Source organism: Salvelinus alpinus, chromosome 7, assembly GCF_045679555.1.
Source record: "Salvelinus alpinus chromosome 7, SLU_Salpinus.1, whole genome shotgun sequence".
NCBI classification, from domain to species: Eukaryota; Metazoa; Chordata; class Actinopteri; order Salmoniformes; family Salmonidae; genus Salvelinus; species Salvelinus alpinus.
In genome coordinates, this window is record NC_092092.1 from 43,880,199 (window position 1) to 43,903,101 (window position 22,903).

At 42.1% G+C, this 22,903-nt stretch overlaps 2 protein-coding genes across 2 annotated transcripts in view; one reads left to right on the plus strand and one right to left on the minus strand.

The window, feature by feature from the left end:
* Positions 1–2,576: 2,576 nt before the first annotated feature.
* On the minus strand, positions 2,577–9,734 carry LOC139581083 (protein ATP1B4-like). The gene is made up of 9 exons (XM_071410457.1): positions 9,523–9,734; positions 9,234–9,303; positions 8,282–8,507; positions 6,295–6,423; positions 6,055–6,162; positions 5,348–5,547; positions 4,481–4,537; positions 4,239–4,331; positions 2,577–4,120 (listed from the first exon to the last, which is right to left on the minus strand). Exons 2-9 carry the CDS (start codon positions 9,297–9,299, stop codon positions 3,959–3,961), a joined length of 1,041 nt encoding a protein of 346 aa, XP_071266558.1. The 5' UTR covers positions 9,300–9,303; positions 9,523–9,734; the 3' UTR covers positions 2,577–3,958.
* Positions 9,735–11,439: 1,705 nt separating this feature from the next.
* The window catches only part of LOC139580179 (transmembrane protein 255A-like), a 39,406-nt gene continuing 27,942 nt past the window's right edge, over positions 11,440–22,903 (plus strand). Inside the window, exon 1 of the mRNA XM_071408744.1 lies at positions 11,440–11,790. Within this exon, the coding sequence (XP_071264845.1) occupies positions 11,739–11,790 (52 nt within the window). The 5' untranslated portion in view covers positions 11,440–11,738. The remainder of the gene's footprint in view (positions 11,791–22,903) is intronic.

Genomic DNA, 22,903 nt, shown 5'->3' on the forward strand with positions numbered 1-22,903 from the left:
GGAAGCCGTCACTCAGTAAAAGGCACAGCCTGCTTGGAGTTTGCCAAAGGCACCTAAAGGACTCCGACCATGAGAAACAACATTCTCTGGTCTGATGAAACCTAAATTGGACTCTTTGGCCTGAATGCCAAGCGTCACGTCTGGAGGAAACCTGGCACCATCCCTACGATGAACCATGGTGGTGGCAGCATCATGTTGTGGGTATGTTTTTCAGCGGCAGGGACTGGGAGAGTAGGCAGGATCGAGGGGAAGATGAACGGAGCAAAGTACCGAGAGATCCTTGATGAAAACCTCCAGAGCTCTCAGGACCTCAGACTAGAGTGAAGGTTCACCTTCCAACAGGACAACGACCATAGCACACAGCCAAGACAACGCAGGAGTGGTTTCGGGAGAAGTTTCTGAATGTTCTTGAGTGGCCCAGCCAGAGCCCGGACTTGAACCCGACCGAACATCTCTGGAGAGACCTGAAAATAGCTGTGCAGCGACATTCCCCATCCTACCTGACAGAGCTTGAGAGGATCTGCAGAGAACAATGGCAGAAACTCCCAAAATACAGGTGTGCCAAACTTGTAGCGTCATACCCAAGAAGATTCAAGGCTGTAATCACTGTCAAAGGTGCATCAACAAAGTACTGAGTAAAGGGTCCGAAAACTTACGTAAATGTGATATTTCATTTTTTGTAATCCTGTTTTTGCTTTGTTGTAATGGGGTATTCTATGTAGATTGAGGGGAAAATAACAATTTAATTTTAGAAAAAGGCTGTAATGTAACAAAAAGTCAGGGGTCTGAATACTTTCTGAATGCACTGTATGGGCGATTTTGCAAAGTTTAAAAATATATATATTTTCTTTTATATTTTTCACAAAATGTTTTTGTGGATTTTACTATTTTCCATTGAGAAGCCAATGGTCCCACACCCTGACTTTTGATATTCTATGTATTTTTTGTGTGTACTACGTCATCAAATTGGGGGGGGGGGGGGGGTTTAGGGATATGTTATGAGTCTAATTCGTACTAGCTATATGTTACGCATTTGTTGTCCGTTAGAACCTGGAGTGTATTTTTTATGCAGCTGGTTAGAAAAGGAGTCCTCAATATATTGTTAAAAAAATGTTACAAGTCAAGTCACACACGAACTGGGAAGTGACAGTGGAGAACAAGGATATGACATGGAGAGAGTGTATGATATAACTTTGAATATGTCAAGATAAGAGTATTTGTATTCTCAGTTATTACTGCAAGTGCTGGCACTCATCTAGATTGTCCTCTATTTGAAAGAATACATCTCATTATGTTGTGGTTGGAATTTATGACAGCTGATCATATTAACCAAGTAAACATGACCTGGCAGTTAAATCCCTAAATATTTTGGGAAAATTTTAGTGAAATCCATGTATTGTCGAATAAAATGGCCAAAGCCAATACAAAGTTAGAAAAGTATTTCTGTTGATAAAAGTTTATTTCTCAACAAACTTAATTTGGGGAAAATAAGAAATGCCAAAAGTAGCCAGAGTAAAATCACCCATATATTCTCTATAGGCTCTGTTCAAAAGTAGTGCACTATAAAGGGAATAGGGTGTCATTTGAGAAACCGTCCCAGTGCTGTGTGATGGGTGCAGTCATCACTGGTATGTTGGTAGCGGCCCAAGTTCATTCTCCGTTTAAGGTCACATGAGCCTGTCCCTATAGACCTCAACATATTATAGAGAACAATGGATAGATGTACAGTTTATCTCTCTTATGGATTGGTCAGCCCATTCTCTTATGGAATACACCTAAAGGGGCCGGTTCTGCAGGTTCCAGAATTGACAAAATGTGGAAGCTAAACTGTCCTCTAGGGTCAACGTGAGCACCTATTTCCATCTAGTAGGCTTGCGTTTAATCTGTTGCGTTTAAACTGCAGACTCATGCCTTGATCACACCGACAGAGTCATTACGCAAAATGGTACGCAGCATCATCTGGATAGGTGTGCAACAAAATGTGTGCAACATTCACCTTCTGCTACCATTTCTCTATAGCCGTCTACATATGTGTGCAACATTCACCTTCTGCTACCATTTCTGTCAAGCCTTCTATGCAAAGTTTGACGCATACGTTCGATAAATCCAACGTATGCCACACACAGAATGCACTGCAACTGCCTCTGCAACGCAATGCTGTAAGGCAAACACAGCGTTCCATTGGAAATGAATGTACTTCTGGTGTACCAAAATGCAATGATGCTGTCGACGTGATCGAGGCGTCAGGCTCTGAGGGTTGAGTGTTCAATCCCAGTGCTAGACACTCGTGGTTTTTTGGGTTTTAAGTCTTTCCAAACCTTAACCCTTAATTGAACCACTCAGAATGAATGCATGAACTTAAGTTTAACCGTATCCTTATCCCAAACCTAAACCATTCGAATGAGTCCCTAAACCTTAGTGTTTGTTGTTTTACGCATCAGTAAGCCTCTCAAATAAACAATGTCATTTGATTTGACCTGATATGTTGTGGTTTGATACTTGACAAGTGTCAAATCAGGTCATTTTTTCAGGATTTATTAACAGTACACAATGACAGATACACATTGTTAAATTAGTCAATTCAGTTTCAAGTTTATTGTTTACATTTGCTACAGTGTTATGGTTTTATTAAACAATATGAATTGGCATAGCGCTCACTATTTGAATATTTCTTAGCTCGAATCTCCAATTCTTTAGGCAGTTTTGATAATTGATTGCACCATGTCAACATTATGGAATAAAATTAATAAATAATTCTGCAATGCCTTTGAACATATCTGGGCAAAGTAGACCTATCTTGTTTGTGCGTGTGTAATAGGTTATGTTTAATGTAGTCTGCTTGACAACCAACATAAGAAAAGAGTTTCATGTAAAAATATATCACTACTTAAAACAATATATTTTGGCCTGCTACACAATTAGGTAATACATTCCTATGGAAAAACATTGTTCTTATCAACATTGTATTTATTATAGTATACATCAGAATAAATACAACATGGATACCAGGTTTAGTAGAATCATAGCAAAAATACAGTAACAAGGATTAAGTATAGGCCTATATCAAAATAGCCTGTTATTTCGTTAAGAGCGTGCAAGACTGGTATACAAGTTTATCAACGGTGTGAACTCTGTCTGTTTACAGAGTAGATCTTAGTTTCCATCAGCTAATATAGTGATCAATGTCAGCCTGCGGTATTACATTCTCAGTAGCAGTCTTGTTGTGTTCATACAAAAGAAAAGGAAACAAAATGGCAGCATAGGGCTTATATATGATCAATACATGTGGAATAAGGAGCTATCAAATAACAAAACCTGAAATGTAACCTAGTCATTTACTGTTTCTTTTTTTACTGTGTAAGTAAAAGTGTCCTGCCATTGTTCATATGGTAGCCTTTGGAGTCTATAAAACACAATACATATGATGTTGAAAGATACAAATTCAAAAGAAATTAGTACGGAATTTGATTTCAAATCAAAATGTGCTTAAACATGTTCCGATTATATTCTTATTGTACAGTAGGTATTTCTGTCTATTAAAAATGGTCTATTAATGTCTTAAATTATAAATGGAATTGCATAGCTACAGAGACTAACTATAGGGCAGCTTGTACTGTATAATAATATACCTGTGAGATGAACCTTGTATTTCATAAACCTAGCTAGTGGTATTAATCTTGCTAAGTATTCAATGGTAATATTCAGTTTGTCTACTTAACTTGTGCTCAAGACTATTGGTGAGGTGTCTGTGTGGTGTCTGTGCTTATGATCCATTAACATTCAAAAATATCTAGCTATTTTCAGCAAAAGGCACAAGGGTACAGGAGGGAGAAGAGAGAAGCTGGTCAACTATTTTATGAAAAACAAGGATTCAACATAATGAGATTTTTTCCCCTATATTCTCCTGTCTCCTGGTTGTCATGAGGACATCACACCAACAGTAGGATGGGGAATACTACTATGCGCCCACATCAAAGGAGAAGGACACACTGCCTAGGAAGCGATCGGTAGGCGAATCATTGATGATGCCCTTGCCATTGAGTTTGCATTTGACAACGATGTGGGTGTCGTACTGCAGCCCATTGAAACGCACGGCCACCACCGGGGCTGTGTAGTTCACCTGGGAGAAGGGATATGGGACAAAAGCAACTTGAGTGGCTATCGTCACTATGACCGTGCATATAATCTAGATCATGAGAGCAGCAGTGGAAATCATGCTGCTGAAAATCCTCACTTACGTGTCTCAGCTTCCCATAGTACGGGTAGTACATCAGGTTGAAAATGCTTTTGGGGAAGAACTGAAGTTCTCCCAAGCTTTCTGGCACTCCTTTCTGAAAGAGTGAAAGGTCACAGTGAGTCATGTTTTTGTGACTAACACCGTGTTCCATAAGCAGTTATGGTATTCAGTCACGAAGAGATCTTTTACAGCCAGGTTATGGTTGAGATGTTTGGAAGGGAAGAATGCTGTCTGTTACTGTACCTTGACTCCACAGGTCACATTTACTGGAGTGCCTTGACCAGGTAAATAGCCAAGAATCTACAGGCGAGAGCAATAAAAGGACCCTTGTATTGTTATGTCATCATTTTGTTGAGGAACAATGTTGCAAATATATGCATATTTATCATTCCCAGTGGCTGTCTTCAGTTTTCTTCAGAGGCTTTTCACCAATCATGACATAAAGTCTCATCCACATCATTTTGGGTTGAATGTTTCCGTTCTAACCTCCAGCTGAGACCAGCTGTATATGGTGTCTTGTTCAACTTTACCAAGCCAGGATTTAACATTTAATTTAAAAAATGTGTCTAATCATCTACCTAGCAATAAGATACATTTTTGATATCCCCACCAGGTTTCACTGTAGAATTTTCCAAATGGGGACAATACAACTTTAGGCTACAGTATATAATGGTAACAACAACATTGACGAGAGTCACATAATTGCTGTAATCACATTACAATAACGTTTTTATCTGCTCCTCACAATGGCCACAAGATGTCACTGAAATGTCTGTATCTATCTCAGATTACCTCAATGGCATCTTCCTCCATTTCATCGAAGAACTACACTTTACGACTATAACAAATAACACTACCTCTTAGCAATCGCTGATTATATATGCAGCTATAGGATGAAGTTCATGTTACTTGACTGATGCTATAGAGTGATAGCCTGAGCTCAGATCTGTTTGGATTGTCTTTCCCAACTCCTATGATTGTGCCAACCATGTTTGGCATGACAACGACCACATGAGGTGTTCTCTCAGCACAAACAGATCTAGAACCAGGCTAACAGAGGGGCCCTCCATGGAGGAGATCTCATGAAATCTGATCTGAGCTGTGTCTTACCCGGTTCATTCGGAGGAGAATGCAGGGTTTCCCCTGGGAGAAGCCAAAGTTGGGGTCCTGGAGCCCTGAGCACTCGCCCAGCCAGGACCTCTTGAACTGGCACGACTTCCTCTCTGCGCTCTCCTCCTGGTCATCCTGCATGAAGTACGCATCCTGCGGACACTGGATGTTCCTCTGCTCTTGTAGGGCATCATTGTACGCTGAAAGAGAGACATGAAACAATTATTTTTAGTTTTTTTCATGGGGGGTTAGTGGTTAGTACTGAAACACGGAAATGGAGAATGTTAAAAAACGAGGGACATGGGGGGGGGGGGGGGGGGGGGTGTCCCATAAATAAACCGATTGCTCCGCCAGGCCTCTGATCCAGGCAGTCTGACAAAAGCGGACCGCTGAAGAACGGAAAAAAAGCAGCAGAACTCAATGGATACGCTCTGCCCACAAAGAGGCTTTCCCTTCCCAGCATGCAGTTCTCCCAGTGGCAGTTGGGACAGGGGACAAAGGTAGGGAAGGTAAGGGGGAGAGGATTAACTAACTGTGCCTGCTCTGCTTCAATGTCATACCCCCAACATGTCCCCAACATTTGAATCCCATCGAACCCAGCAAAAATAAACATTATCTTCAGCTAACTTTCAGACCACACTCCTGCAAGTTACTATTCAAGTTTGGCAAAATGCCAACTATTCCACCATGTTTGGTATCTGACTCACATCTTAGCTGTTCCTCCATTAGCTTTGCATACTTCTTCCAAGACTTGCGGTCGGAGGCGTTGAAGGCAATTTCATAGTGCCCATCCAGTTGTGGGGACATCGTCATACCTGCCAAAGGAAACCGATAGACAGTCAACTGTGCTTACGTTCAGATAGAATGGACAGATAGGGGGATGGAGGATGGATAGAGGGATGGAATGAGAGAGAAATAGGGAGTGGGGGGTTAGAATTCATATTTACCTGGTGGCATCACCCTGTCGTTGTGGGTTGGATGGTAGGGGCTGATGGACAGCATGAGGCACCACATACAGGCACCAAACATGGCCGCCAGGAAGGCATACAGTGCAGTGTAAAAGAGGATGATCAGAACTAGAAGGAGGCAACATGGAGGTCAGATATAGAGAACGAATTACATTCACAGTCACTATAACTCTGTTTAATGGAGATCATTAGAAGAATGGGCAAGGGTAATAGTTGTGGTTATGGCTATCAGTGTGCATCAGAATGGAAATTCTTTGATTTGAGTTGGGGGAAAATAATGAAGTATGAAGAATCTCCAGTTATTATGTTGGAATTTGGAACTGTCTGAGCTGTCTAGACTCTTCTACTGTCTTTGCTCAGGATGCACACCAATGTGTTTAACCAATAATTAAGTGTTGCCTCGCCACGTCTGTAAATGGAAATCACTCCAATCAGTTTGTACTTTGTTACGAAACTTATTTGTTAACAAACTCATTCAAATGACCTGAACTGTGTGAAAAAGGAAACCTTGAGAACTACCATTGTTCTCCCCAAATTACAATTAACAGTCCATTAGCAACTAATCAAACCCAAATGTTCCCGAAATTTAAATGGCTTTTGCTGTGCAGGCAATTTCACAGGAGACTGGTTGCAGCCAGCTTTGCCTCCCCTGAGCCCACAAAGGCCTTTCTGTTTGAGCTCAGTGAGAATTCTCCCAGCTGTCCTTTCACTCAGGAACACAGTGAACCTCCGGTTGCCATCATAGTGACGGTCTTTTGCAGCCATAGAGCTGCGGCCAGCTCCAAGGAGCCCCGATCACCCCACTCTGGTATTGTGTCCCCCTCTCACACTCCTCTCACACAGGACACACATCACCGACTTCAAACTCAGTCCCCCCTCCTTTCTTGCCAGGAGGCACATGGGGCCCCATTCCTTCACAAGTGTGCACACATTGCTTTCTTGAGCAATCGCTTCCTGTCTTGAGCCTGGCCTCTTGTCTTCTTCAGTACTGGGCACGATGAGGGGAAAAAAACTCTCATTTTCAGACAAGGAAGGAGGAACATGCTCTTGCTTGCGTCATTTTCTCAAAACTTGGCCCGTTGGACCGGTCTCGTATGTTAGTGCTCTCGTATGGTAGTGTATTGGTTAGGCTTGAGGGAGTTCAAACCCAAACGAGTCACATAGTAACGAGGCTGTCAGATCGCCTAGCAACCAGGCTGTCGGATCAAGAGCCCTGCTCCATCATCACCGACTCAACAAACTCTAGGTAACAGCCTCTGCCATTAAAGTTTGTCTGGCGGACTGCGCCAAACCGGCAATGAAATTTGACAACTTTTTCTGTCTACGGAAAAAAACCTCGCTTGTCTACTCTTTACGTGTTCGCCTGCGACCGTGGGGCCACGAGCACACTAGGGTCAAATGCGGAGGTCACGGGGGCTTTATGAAAAAGGCAGTGGAAAGCTGGGTGAGGGGTATGAGGAATGTGATTCTAGGCCAGCGTGTGACTCAGAACAGCGCACTCCCACCGGGAAGCCGTCCCCAGGCAGCCTTGTTTTTGTCCGCATCGGGACAGAGTTGTCTGTGCACCTATGTAAACATTGAGCTTGGACACACACACACTCGCAGTACAGTGAGCAGGGCCGAGGGACAGGGGAGACACGTTTCTTTCTCCCCCCCCCCCCCCCCCCCCCACGCCCACCCACTGCCCCAGCCCACCCCAACCATCATCCAAAAACAATAAGCCACGAAACCAGCACTTTTGCCTTCAACTATTGGCGATTAAAATTGTAATGATTACAAATGAGAGAGAAGTTAATGGATTTAAATAGAAATTAAGAACCAATGTGTCATCAGGCCTGTTGCAGCTTTGAACACAGAATTCGTTTTCTTGTGGGTGATATATTTTGTATGATATGATTTGCATGGGCAACACGCAGTTACTACCGCTACTACTGAGCACTTCTGTAAACTGAGCACTTCTACTTACACCAGCTATGCCCAGTGCGGCCCATGAACTCTCTGGTCTCAGCGTTCCATAGATATGTCTTCACATCGAACGCTTTCTCGTGGAGCGTCCTCTTGGGTTTTGGCTTCGGCTTCCACTTCTCGAAGTTCAGGTCTTCCTGCTCCAGAGGTTGATGTTCTATCAACTCCTCCTGCACCTCTTCCAAGGCCTCTGCCACCGCGTGCTTGCCAGGCGCCACCTCGGCAGACTGGCACAAGGAAAAATGAGACAGGAAAAGGAAAGTAAGAATCTTCCCAGTCTGACTTTGCCTTGCCACGATGTTAACAATCACTATCTATTTGTTCCAACTAATTACAGAATAGACATATTTGATTATTATAATCAGCCATGTTTTTTAGGTTAACCGCCATGTTTATTTTTTAGATAAATGCTATTATTCCCTTTGTATCAAGTATTTACGTTTTTTTTAAACTGTATGACATCCGCTATAGCAACACTACTCCGCGATGGTCCTGTCCCATCATGTTCCATCATGTCCCACCATGTTCTGTTAAATTGACATTCGCCGTGACCCCAGTGGCCCTCTTTGGGAGATCTCTCCTCCTCAAGGCTGACCTTCCTGCTTGGAGCAACAGCTGCAGCCAAGCTGGAGGGTCACGGCGACAGCCAGATGTTATACACTGATTCTCAGCATCGAGAGGCCCCAGAAAGATCCCCAGCGGTCAGTGGAACCCCCTGGGGTTTTTAGAATGTCACTTCCTTAATGAAGTGGAGTTTTGTTTTTAAGAACTCTCTATTCTATTGTATCCTATTATATTATATTCAGACAGAAATGGGAATTGAATTAATTATTCATTAAATTCATGAGGAATGGTACCCCAAACCTCTTCTGACATGCACTTGCAGACAGTAGAATAAGTCCCAGATATCAATTTGTTTTCATGTCATCCTCTGTATTCTAAAGCGGACTTACTGGATTTGGTGAGTAGTTTCCATGGTGCTCTTCCTCAGCCCCTCCCGCAGTACAATTGGGCTCCATAATTCTTCACAGCGGAGAAAGGTACTTGTTAAACCAATCACATCTACTACCGTCCCCAAGGAATTAAAGGGACACATCCTAACATCCTTAGAAAGTTATGGAAATCCATTGCAGTTTTTTAAGTTTGAGGACCAAACAACATTGAAAAACGATTTAAAACATTTTTGGGGATCAACTCCTGGGTCTGATTTCCCAAAAATATTAAAAACTTATCTTGACATACCTGAAGTTGTCTTTTGCAGGGAAAGTTCTGTGAGTGTCTTGAATCCCTCTTGACCCTAAGTAGAACGAATTCTAAATTGGTCAAAAAGTAATTTTTGATTTCATTAGAAAGTTTAACGCAAACAACGGGAGCCGGGCACAGAGAATCTCCTCTCAACTAGGCGAGCATCATAGAATGAATGAGTGCACACTGAAAAGAGGAAAACTGGTGTGGGGGTGCAAAGGCAAGGGCTTTTTTTTAATCGGGGAACTTTTGGCAACAGTGCATGGGCCGATGTACGGTATTCTGCACACGCACACCAGAGCACCATTGTCTGTTGAACTGAGCTGAGACTCAGGCCAAGCCGCAGCACACCAAAAATAATATTCCTGTCATTCCCAACATGCTACCTAACGTCAGTCACCGTCGTGCACAAGTCTGGATTAACGGGGGTTTTATCACTAATTTTGAATCTATGTTTGTGCTTTTTTAAATGGCCATTGTTTGCTGAAGGCTAGGGAAAATGGCATGCAACTGGTACATTTCAATAGTGTATTGGTGATCGTGCATTAAGTCTCTGCATCTCACTCTGAAAGTACAGACCCAATGTGTGCAACCGCCCATCATCGACTGATCACCATAAACGTCGTTCTGCGAAGTTCAAATATATCTCATCATCAAGGGCTATCTATCTGCACGCCAGTCACGTCCCGATCTGCTAGCCCATGGACTTGCTGTTTTTTTTGTTCCGTTTTTGATATTGTTCTACATGAAAGGAGACATGTCGTCATGGAAAAACATATTTTATTTACCATTGTGCCATTTTTCCCCCTAATTTGTGAAGGGAAATGTTCTCGCACGCACCAAAATAGTTATTTTAACACGTTGCTTATAAATCAAATGTAGATAGTTATTTTAACACTGCTTCTTAATCAAATGGTTTGCTTGTTAGGCTCACTGAAGGGTGATATATTTGTTATAGGCCTATATAGTTATTTTAACACTTTTCTTATTATTCAAATGTAGATAGTTATTTTAATACTGCTTATTAATCAAATTGTTTACTTGTTTGGCTTACTGAAGGGTGATATATGTGTTATAGGCCTAGATCTTGTTACACATTATAACGTTAGCCTATATCATTTTTGCTTTACTTATCTTTTATCATGTATCTATTATGTACCCTGGTATTTGTCAATTAGCCTAGTTACATTATCACGGCTTAGCCTTTTTATGTGAGATGGTCAGGTGAAAGGCCAGGTAGATGCACTAAACAAACCATAGGCTAATTGAATTAAAATCATTGTAAAATATAATATATATTTTTTTTTAATAAATCAATTGCGTCCACCTTGAATGTCCAATCAGATACAGCATAATGTCTGCCTCTGTGCCACACGCCACGCAACATCGTATGATTAGGTTTGTAATTAATCATGACCCATAGGTAGTAGGCCTATTAGCGCAGATCACAATGAAACTGAACACTTTGAGGACAGCTGAAATAAGTAGGCTAACAGATTACTATGTAAAACCCTGCAGTTTATAGGAGTTGATGGCAACTATTTTCAGTTTTGACATGGGGTGGCGCTCGAACATCTCAAATTCTCTATTTTAGTCCACTCTTGCGTAAACTGAGCCTCTTGTCAGCTAATATGTCGTCCTGTATGATCAAAATAACTGTTACAACTAGGCTACTGTATTATAACAATAATAAAAACGAATTAAAAAAGCAGAAACGAAATATGTCTAGTTATTTTGGATTTGAAAAACTAGGCGTAAAACGAGTGTTTGGCTTTTTCAGATTTAGTCTATATGAAAATGTTCCTATTATGATTTTAGGACTGATTTAAATGTACTTTTGTCTTGAATTGGACTGTCTTAAAAACCTTATCCAGGCGTTGTAAGATCTGACATGTGTCGGCAACGCCTGGGCAGAGGACGAGCCCTGTAACTGGAGCGTGACTCATGCTCAAAACTGTGCACTTATTGATGCTCCGCTGTTCACGACAGATGAAGAGAGTGGATATGTAAATATATGTTGACGTAAAAGCGACGACAACCGTAACGGCGCGGGGACGTCTGCTTTAGAGAATGCTACTGTAATCAAATATCACGCCTGCATTAGTTCATAGCAGTGAACAAGTTGGCCTATTTGTTCTGCTTGTTAGGTATCTAGTGTTTAACCTTGAATCATAATTCTGGGCCTATATCCAGCTCCTTCGTTTGATTAGAAAATGCCTCTCGTACAGAATCAACAACCCGGAATTCTGACAGAAACGGCAATGGGTATGTTTGCAAGATCAACTGCGTGGTTGCAGCAAAAACAATATAGGCGACTTGGTAACATCGAAGCACATGTTGTGGGGTTATCTGGGTGGGCGACAGCAACATATTTTTGTCTGTAGCCCATTGACTGCTATAAGCTACATTGAACTGTCAGACTGTTTATCTTTGTGTGGTGTTGTCAACATTCTAAAGGAAGGTACAATTTGACGACGTGGTCATATTGACAGGATAAATTATTTAGATAGTATTACATCCTGACTATGTGGGAATAAAATGTGTTTGACACGAGTAGAGCGGTACATTATTCAAATATTGGAAAAGCGCTAGTTTACTACAGCTAAGTAATTGATGTGCTTCTTGCTCGCAACCAGCAACGTTATAAACCCAGGGTCGTTACAATATAATGTAGCCAATAAGTGTTCGTTTGTGATTCTGTTTTTACTACTCTTCTTACAACATTCACACACGTTACGGTTACATTGTATTTATATTCCTTACAAAGTAGTTCCATGAGATGTTATAATCATTTGTGAATTACATTGTAGGCCTAATAACACCTGATTCTACATCAGATAATTATTGAAATCATGACAATCACCAATAGACCTATATATTCTTAATTTGAATCTAACAAAGACGGGTATTTTCAAAAGGTAGACTAGCATGCATCATCACATGCGCTGATGTAACCGATGTAAAATGGCTAGCTAGTTAGCGGTGGTGCGTGCTAACAGCGTTTCAGTTGGTTAAGTCACTCGCTCTGAGCCCTTGAAGTAGTTGTTCCCTTTGCTCTGCAAGGTCCTCGGCTTTTGTGTCGCGATGGGTAAACGATGCTTCGTAGGTGTCAGTTGTCGATGTGTGTAGAGGGTCCCTGGTTCGAGCCCAGGTAGGGGCGAGGAGAGGGACGGAAGCTATACTGTGTACAAAACATTAGAAACACCTGCTCTTTCCATGATTAAAAAAAATGCACCGTTATTTAACCAGGTAGGCCACTTGAGAACAAGTTCTCATTTACAACTGCGACCTGGCGAAGATAAAGCAAAGTGGTGCGACACAAGGAACAACACAGAGTTACACATGGAATAAACAAACATACAGTCAATAACACAATAGAAAAGTCTATATACAGTGTGTGCAAATGAGGAAAGATAAGGGAGGTAAGGCAATAAATAGGCCATAGTGGCAAAATAATTACAATTTAGCAATTAAACACTGGAGTGATAGATGAATGTGCAAGTAGAGATACTGCGGTGCAAAGGAGGGGGAAAAAACAGTATGGGGATGAGGTATTTGGATGGGCTATTTACAGATGTGCTATGTACAGGTGCAGTGATATGTGAGCTGCTCTGACAGCTGGTGCTTAAAGTTAGAGAGGGAGATTTGAGTCTCCAGCTTTAATGATTTTTGCAATTCGTTCCGGTCATTGGCAGCAGAGAACTGGAAGGAAAGGTGGCCAAATTAGGAATTGGCTTTGGGGGTGACCAGTGAAATATACCTGCTGGAGTGCGTGCTACGGGTGGGTGCTGCTAAGGTGACCAGTGAGCTGAGATAAGGCGGGGCTTTACCAAGCAAAGACTTATAGATGACCTGGAGCCAGTGGGTTTGGCGACGAATGTGAAGCGAGGGCCAGCCAACGAGAGCAGACAGGTCGCAGTGGTGTGTAGTATATGGGGCTTTGGTGACAAAACGGATGGCACTGTGATAGACTGCATCCAATTTGCTGAGTAGAGTGTTGGAGGCTATTTTGTAAATGACATCGTTGAAGTCAAGGATCGGTAGGATAGTCAGTTTTACGAGGGTATATTTTAGAGGTCGGCCGATTATGATTTTTCAATACCGATACCGATTATTGGAGGACAAAAAAAGCCGATACCGATTAATCGGCCGATTTTTTATTTATTTTTTAAACAATAAAAAAAAAAATATATATATATATATATATATATATATATATATATATCATACACACACACACATTTTTGTAATAATGACAATTGCAACAATACTGAATGAACAATGAACACTTTTATTTTAACTTAATATAATACATAAATACACACACGCACACAGCTCTGAAGTGACAATGATACTGAAGAGTCTGCTTAGGAGTCTGCTTAGGAGACAAATACTCTCAACTGTTTGAATAAAAATAGAGTTTAAGTTACCTGTGATGAATGTTGAAAACAAAAACTTTAATTTCTATATGCAGGAAATCCTATTTTAATAATGGGCATGGTAAGAATTGACAACCAAAGTGCTAGTCATAATTCCCATGACACCTAGCAAAATCTGAAAAGCAGTTCCTTCATTTATTCCATAGGATATTTTTAGATTCACTTAAAATAAGGTCTGTGTTTCGTGTAGGCTTACATCACCGTGCCAATTTTATAACTGTGTAGATATCCATAGGACAAGGTAACTCTGATCAATATTGGCTAAATATAAGCGAAGATAAAAAAAAAAATGTAGAGTTGATTTATGAAAATATGTTGACAAACGTTACCTTATCCTAGTGAGATTTACACGGGTATCAAAACGTCGAGGCGGTTTAAGCCTGCACGAAACACAGACCTTATTTGAAGTAGATCAAGACATTCTCTATGGAAGACATGAACGGTAAAATAACGAAGGAACCCCTTTCAAATTCAGCCGCAAGTTATTACAGGAATTATAACGCGTCGACTATTTCTCTCTAAACCATATACCTTTGACTAATCAGGAAACTATCACCTCGAAAACAAAACGTTTATTCCGTTCCGTATTTTATCTAACGGGTGGCATCCATGAGTCTAAATATTCCTGTTACATTGCACAACCTTCAATGTTGTCATAATTACGTAAAGTTCTGGCAAATTAGTTTGCAAAGAGCCAGGCGGCCCAAACTGTTGCATATACCCTGACTCTGCGTGCAATGAACGCAAGAGAAATGACACAATTTCACCTGGTTAATATTGCCTGCTAAACTGGATTTCTTTTAGCTAAATATGCAGGTTTAAAAATATATACTTGTGTATTGATTTTAAGAAAGGCATTGATGTTTATGGTTAAGTACACATTGGAGCAATGACAGTCATTGATTGATTGTTTTTTATAAGATAAGTTTAATGCTAGCTAGCAACTTACCTTAGCTTACTGCATTCGCTAACAGGCAGGCTCCTCGTGGAGTGCAATGTAATCAATGCAAGATTGGATCCCCCTAGCTGACAAGGTTAAAAATCTGTCGTTCCTAGGCCGTCATTGAAAATAAGAATGTGTTCTTAACTGACTTGCCTAGTTAAATAAAGATTAAATAAAGGTGTAAAAAAAAAAAAACGGCGCCCAAAAATACCGATTTCCGATTGTTATGAAAACTTGAAATCGGCCCCGATTAATCGGCCATTCCGATTAATCGGTCAACCTCTAGTATATTTGGCAGGATGAGTGAAGGATGCTTTGTTGCAAAATAGGAAGCCGATTCTTGGATTGGAGATACTTAATGTGAGTCTGGAAGGAGAGTTTACAGTCTAACCAGACACCTAGGTATTTGTAGTTGTCCACATATACAACCTTCCCCAACCAGAAACCGTGGATTGATGGCAGCATTCACGCCAAACTGAAAGCGTGAACAACTGCTTTTAATCATGGCAAGGCGACCGGAAACAGGACCGAATACAAACAGTGTAGCTATTTGTAGCTACGGCATCCCTAGCCGCGTCCTCAGAGCATGCGCAGACCATCTGGCTGGTGTGTTTACGGACATATTCAATCAATCCCTATCCCAGTCTGCTGTTCCTACATGCTTCAAGAGGGCCATCATTGTTCCTGTTCCCAAGAAAGCTAAGGTAACTGAGCTAAACGACTTTCGCCCTGTAGCACTCACTTCCGTCATCATGAAGTGCTTTGAGAGACTAGTCAAGGATCATATCATCTCCACCCTACCTGACACCCTAGACCCACTCCAATTTGCTTACCGCCCCAATAGGTCCACAGACGACAATTGCAATCACACTGCACACTGCCCTAACCCATCTGGACAAGAGGAATACCTATGTAAGAATGCTGTTAATCGATTACAGCTCACACCATAGTACCCTCCAAACTCGTCATTAAGCTCGAGACCCTGGGTCTCGACCCCGCCCTGTGCAACTGGGTCCTGGACTTTCTGGCGGGCCGCCCCCAGGTGGTGAGGGTAGGAAACAACATCTCCACCCCGCTGATCCTCAACACTGGGGCCCCACAAGGGTGCGTTCTCAGCCCTCTCCTGTACTCCCTGTTCACCCATGACTGCGTGGCCATGCACGCCTCCAACTCAATCATCAAGTTTGCAGACAACACTACAGTGGTAGGCTTGATTACCATCAACGACGAAGGCCTACAGGGAGGAGGTGAGGGCCCTCGGAGTGTGGTGTCAGAAAAATAACCTCACACTCAACGTCAACAAAACAAAGGAGATGATCGTGGACTTCAGGAAACAGCAGAGGGAGCACTCCCCTGTCCACATCATGTGACAGTAGTGGAGAAGGTGGAACGTTTTAAGTTCCTCGGCGTACACATCACGGACAAACTGAAATGGTCCACCCACACAGACAGCGTAGTGAAAAAGGCGCAATAGCGCCTCTTCAACCTCAGGAGGCTGAAGAAATGTGGCTTGTCACCAAAAACACTCACAAACTTTTACAGAAGCACAATCAAGAGCATCCTGTCGGGCTGTATCACCGCCTGGTACGGCAACTGCTCCACCCACAACCGTAAGGCTCTCCAGAGGGTAGTGAGGTCTGCACAACGCTTCACCAGGGGCAAACTACCTGCCCTCCAGGACACCTACACCACCCAATGTCACAGGAAGGCCAAAAAGATAATCAAGGACAACAACCACTCGAGCCACTGCCTGTTCACCCCGCTATCATCCAGAAGGCGAGGTCAGTACAGGTGCATCAAAGCTGGGACCGAGAGACTGAAAAACAGCTTCTATCTCAAGGTCATCAGACTGTTAAACAGCCATCACTAACATTGAGTGGCTGCTGCCAACATACAGACTCAATCTCTAGCCACTTTAATAATTAATAATTGGATGTAATAAATGTATCACTAGTCACTTAAACAATGCCACTTTATATAATGTTTACATACCCTACATTACTCATCTCATATGTATATACTGTACTCTATACCGTCTACTGCATCTTGCCTATGCCGTTCGTTCATCCATGTATTTATATGTACATATTCTTATTCATTCCTTTACACTTGTGTGTATAAGGTAGTTGTTGTGAAATTGTTAGCTGACTTGTTAGATATTACTGCACGGTCGGAACTAGAAGCACAAGCATTTAGCTACACTCGCATTAACATCTGCTAACCATGTGTATGTGACCAATAAAATTTGATTTGATTTGAAACAAGGCTGTTGAGTCTGCCATTAAGAATGTGGTGATTGACAGAGTCGAAAGCCTTTGCCAGGTCGATGAATACAGCTGCACAGTATTGTCTCTTATCGATGGTGGTTATGATATCGTTTAGGACCTTAAGCATGGCTGAGGTGCACCTATGACCAGCTCGGAAACCAGATTGCATAGCGGAGAAGATACGGTGGGATTCGAAATGGTCGGTGATCTGTTTGTTAACTTGGCTTTCGAAGACCTTAGAAAGGCAGGGTAGGATAGATAGAGGCCTGTAACAGTTTGGGTCTAGAGTGTCTCCCCCTTTGAAGAGGGGGATAACTGCGGCAGCTTTACATTCTTTGGGGATCCCAGACGATACGAAAGAGAGGTTGAACAGGCTAGTAATAGGGGTAGCAACAATTGCGGCGGATTATTTTTGAAAAAGAGGGTCCAGATTGTCCAGCCCGGCTGATTTGTAGGGGTCCAGATTTTGCCGCTCTTTCAGAATATCAGCTATCTGGATTTGGGTGAAGGAGAAATGGGGGAGGCTTGGGCAAGTTGCTGTGGGGGGTGCAGGGCTGTTGACCGGGGTAGGTGTAGCCAGGTGGAAAGCATGGCCAGCTGTAGAAAAATGCTTCTTGAAATTCTCAATTATCGTGGATTTATCGGTGGTGACAGTGTTTCCTAGCCTCAGTGCAGTGGGCAGCTGGGAGGAGGTGCTCTTATTCTCCATGGACTTTACAGTGTCCCAGAACTTTTTGGAGTTTGTGCTACAGGATGCAAATTTCTGTTTGAAGAAGCTAGCCTTTGCTTTCCTAACTGCCTGTGTATATTGGTTCCTAATTTCCCTGAAAAGTTGCATATCGCAGGGGCTATTTGATGCTAATGCAGTACGCCACAGGATATTTTTGTGCTGGTCAAGGGCAGTCAGGTCTGGAGTGAACCAAGGGTTCTTTCTGTTCCTGGTTCTACATTTTTTGAATGGGGCATTCATATTAAAGATGGCGAGGAAAGCTCTTTTAAAGAATAACCAGGCATCCTCTACTGACGAAATGAGGTCAATATCCTTCCAGGATACCCGGGCCAGGTCGATTAGAAAGGCCTACTCGCTGAAGTGTTTTAGGGAGCGTTTGACAGTGATGAGGGGTGGTCGTTTGACCGCAGACCCATTACGGGCGCAGGCAATGAGGCAGTGATCGCTGAGATCCTGGTTGAAGACAGCAGAGGTGTATTTGGAGGGCAGGTTATGTAGGATGATATCTATGAGTGCCCGTGTTTACAGATTTGGGGTTGTACCTGGTAGGTTCATTGATAATTTGTGTGAGATTGAGGGTATCTAGCTTAGATTGTAGGACGGCCGGGGTGTTAAGCATGTCCCAGTTTAGGTCACCTAACAGTACGAGCTCTGAAGATAGATGGGGGGCAATCAATTCACATATGGTGTCCAGGGCACAGCTGAGGGCTGAAGGTGGTCTATAGCAAGTGGCAACGGTGAGAGACTTGTTTCTGGAAAGGTGGATTATTAAAAGTAGAAGCTCAAATTGTTTGGGCACATACCTGGATAGTAATACAGAACTCTGCGGTAGATTGCAACTCCTCCCCCTTTGGCAGTTCTATCTTGTCGGAAAATGTTATAGTTAGGGATGGAAATTTCAGGGTTTTTGGTGTTCTTCCTAAGCCAGGATTCAGACACGGCTAGGACATCCGGGTTGGCAGAGTGTGCTAAAGCAGTGAATAAAACAAACTTAGGGAGGAGGCTTCTAATGTTAACATGCGTGAAACCAAGGCTTTTACGGTTACAGAAGTCAACAAATGAGAGCGCCTGTGGAATGGGAGTGGAGCTAGGCACTGCAGGGCCTGGATTAACCTCTACATCACCAGAGGAACAGAGGAGGAGTAGGATAAGGGTACGGCTAAAGGCTATAAGAACTGGTCATCTAGTACGTTCGGAACAGAGAGTAAAAGGAGCAGGTTTCTGGGCGCGTTAGAATAGATTCAAGGCATAATGTACAGACAAAGGTATGGTAGGATGTGAATACAGTGGAGGTAAACCTAGGCATTGAGTGATGATGAGAGATGTATTGTCTCTAGAGACACCATTTAAACCAGGTGAGGTAACCGCATGTGTGGGAGGTGGAGCAAAAGGGTTAGCTAAGGCATATAGAGCAGGGCTGGGGGCTCCTCAGTGAAATAAGACAATAATCACTAACCAAAACAGCAATGGACAAGGCATATTGACGTTAGGGAGAGGCATGCGTAGCCGAGTGATCATAGGGTCTAGTGAGTAGCTAGGCGGGCTGGAGACACGGCAATTCAGACAGCTAGCGGGCCGGGGCTAGCAGAAGGGCCTTAGGTCGATGTCGCGACGGAAGAGTCTATTGTAACCCCCTCGGGCAGATTACGTCGGCAGACCAGTCGTGATGGATCGGCAGGGCTCTGTGTAGTTAAAGGGTCCAGGCCAATTGGCAAAATAGGTATTGTAGCCCAAGAAATTGGCTGATGGACCTCTTCAGCTAACAGTCCGATATGCTCTAGACAGCTAGCAGGCCGCGGCTAGCAGGCTAGCAGATGGGCATCCAGGGGACGTCACGACGGAGGAGCCTGTTGAAAACCCCCTCGGGCAGATTACGTCGGTAGTCCAGTCGTGATGGATCGGCGGGGCTCCGTATTGGCAGTAAAAGGGGTCCAGGCTAGCCAGGAGATGGGCCTAGCATAGGCTAGCTCCAGGCTAATTGGTGCTTGCTTCAGGACAGAGACATTAGCCAGGAGTAGACACTCGGATAGCAGCTAGCTAGCTGCGATGATCCAGGTGAAAAGGTTCAGGGCTTGTGGTAGGAATCCGGAGATGTGGAGAAAAGAAGTCTGATATGCTCTGGGTTGAATCGCGCTGTGCAGACTGGCAGGACTTGTCCGGGCTGAAGGTTAGCTGATGACCGCTAGCTGACTACTAGCTAGTAGCTATTTAGCTGGCTAGCTTCTTTTGGGGGTTCCGGTTCTAAAGTAAAGAAAATAGCAGATCCATACCACATTGGGTGAGGCTGGTTGCAGGAGAGTATGTTGGAGTTGAGGTAAAAAAAAAAATATATATATATGCAAAGAAAAAAAGATGTATACACGGGACACGACAAGACGAAGATGAAGACAAAGACGCCTGACTGCTACGCCATCTTGGATTTTGTATAATGATAGACTGGCCAAGGTGAATCCAGGTGAAAGCTATGCTCCCTTATTGATGTCACCTGTTAAATCCACTTCAATCAGTATAGATGAAGGGGAGGAGACAGGTTAAATAAATATTTTTAAGACTTAAGAAATTGATTGTGTATGTGTGCCATTCAGAGGGTGAATGGGCAAGACAAAATATGTAAGTGCCTTTGAACAAGGTATGGTAGTAGGTGCCTAGCGCACCAGTTTGATTGTGTCAAGAACTGCAACGTGCTGGGGTTTTCATGCTCAACAGTTTCCTGTGTGTATCAACAATGGTCCACCACCGAAAGGACATCCAGCCAACTTTGTATTGGAGTCAACATGGGCCAGCATCCCTGTGGAACGCTTTCGACACCTTGTAGTCCATGCCCCGATGAATTGAGGCTGTTCTGATGGCAAAAGGGGGTGCAAATCAATATTAGGAAGGTGTATAGCATGTTAGTAATGAGAAACAAATTATCAATGTCAAGATGATACTAGATTTGAGCTATACATGCATTGTGAATGGGATGAGGGGAATAACATGGTTAGTTTAATCATGGCTTTAGATTCCTTGGTTTATACACAGCTGGGTCCTTCCATGAAATGAGTGCCTTTGTTATTTTAAGTAGAACTTGTGCACAAATATTTAATTGCAAAAGCCTGTTATATTAAATTAAGTGCCCATTTAATATAGACAACATTGAATTAATTTTCAATCAGATTTTTAAAATGAACAATTTTTCTTTTTTTTACCCACTTAAACCCAACATTTAATTCAAATGTTCACCATCGTTGTAAAGCCCTAGTTATTTTGTTGCTTTGACATAGTCATTTCTGAAGATTATTATTTAATTCATGTAATTAATGATTCATTTTAAGGTAACAAAAAAGACACCTGTACCATGTCAGTTGAAATGTATTTCATTTTGAGTTTTCATCCCAATATTACTGTAACGATTCTCGTGGGCTGAAGGAAGAGTGGACCAAGGTGCAGCGTTTAAAGTGTTCATAATTTAATCCAAAAACCAAATCTAACAAAAACAACAAACAGGAGAACAAAAGCGAAACAGTTCTGTCTGGTGCAGACACAAAAACAGAAAACAACTACCCACAAAACACAGGTGGGAAAAGGATACCTAAGTATGGTTCTCAATCAGAGACAACGATAGACAGCTGCCTCTGATTGAGAACCACACCCGGCCAAACACATAGAAATAGACAACATAGAACAAAACATAGAATGCCCACCCCAACTCACGCCCTGACCAACCAAAATAGAGACATAAAAAGGATCTCTAAGGTCAGGGCGTGACAATTACACTTTATATACATCACAGAAGACTGAAATATAACAAAATCGTTTGACATAGAAACACAGGATTTTCGTCGTTTAAAAAAATTAATAATGTTAATTAGGAAATTCTGAAAACTATTAATAACATTCCATCCATGAGGCCACTAGAGGGTGATTTGGTCATTTGACTGCAGGAAAGGGCTACATTTAGAGTTCACATGTTAACATGAACTTTTTACATGTGAGGAGAATAACATGTTTTCACTTCACGTGAATTGCAGTGAAAATCCGATATGCGGTTTCACATGTGAAAACATTCACATGTGAAAATCGCACTTAAACACAATCACGTGGAAGTTTAAACATGTGAAATTGCAAGTTCACGTGAAATTCAATCACGTGAAAATCACATTTGCAGTTTCATATGTGAAAAACTTCCACGTGATGGTTTTTCACGTGACATTTTTTCACATATGAAACTGCAAATTAGATTTTTTACATCCGATTGTGAACTTGACATTCCACGTGTGAAAGTTAAAATCAAATTTGCAGTTTCACATGTAAGAACTCCTTATGTGAAAATCTCACTTTCACATGTGGAATTGCAAGTTCACATGTGGGGTTAAAATAATATTATTCTCCTCACATGTGAAAAGATGGTGTTAGCATGTTGCAGTTGCAAAGTTTCCACTGGTGGAATTGGGGTGACCACATCTACAGTAGTTCTGCTATATGAAGGTCACTGCCTGTTAAAGGGGCAGTCCTTAGTTGTTACATCCATTTTTGTACTTGATTCTTAAAAAATGTCATGTATTTTGCCTCATGAGCGTAGTTCAACTGTTGTACCCCATCAGAACTCAAAATATAAGCTTGTTTTACTCCAATGTTGGTAAACAAAGTAAATGTAAACAACCTAGTTTAAATCTATAATTTTGATACCATAGATCAGGTGTTCCCAAACTGGGGTACACGCAGTGCTGTCGGGGGTACGCCAAATAAAAATGTGATTCACTTTTTTTTTTTTTTTTTTAAGAAAAAAAAAAGATATACAGTGGGGCAAAAAAGTATTTAGTCAGCCACCAATTGTGCAAGTTCTCCCACTTAAAAATATGAGAGAGGCCTGTAATTTTTATCATAGGTACACTTCAACTAAGACAAAATGAGAAAAAAAAATCCAGAAAATCACATTGTAGGATTTTTAATGAATTTATTTGCAAATTATGGTGGAAAATAAGTATTTGGTCAATAACAAAAGTTTATCTCAATACTT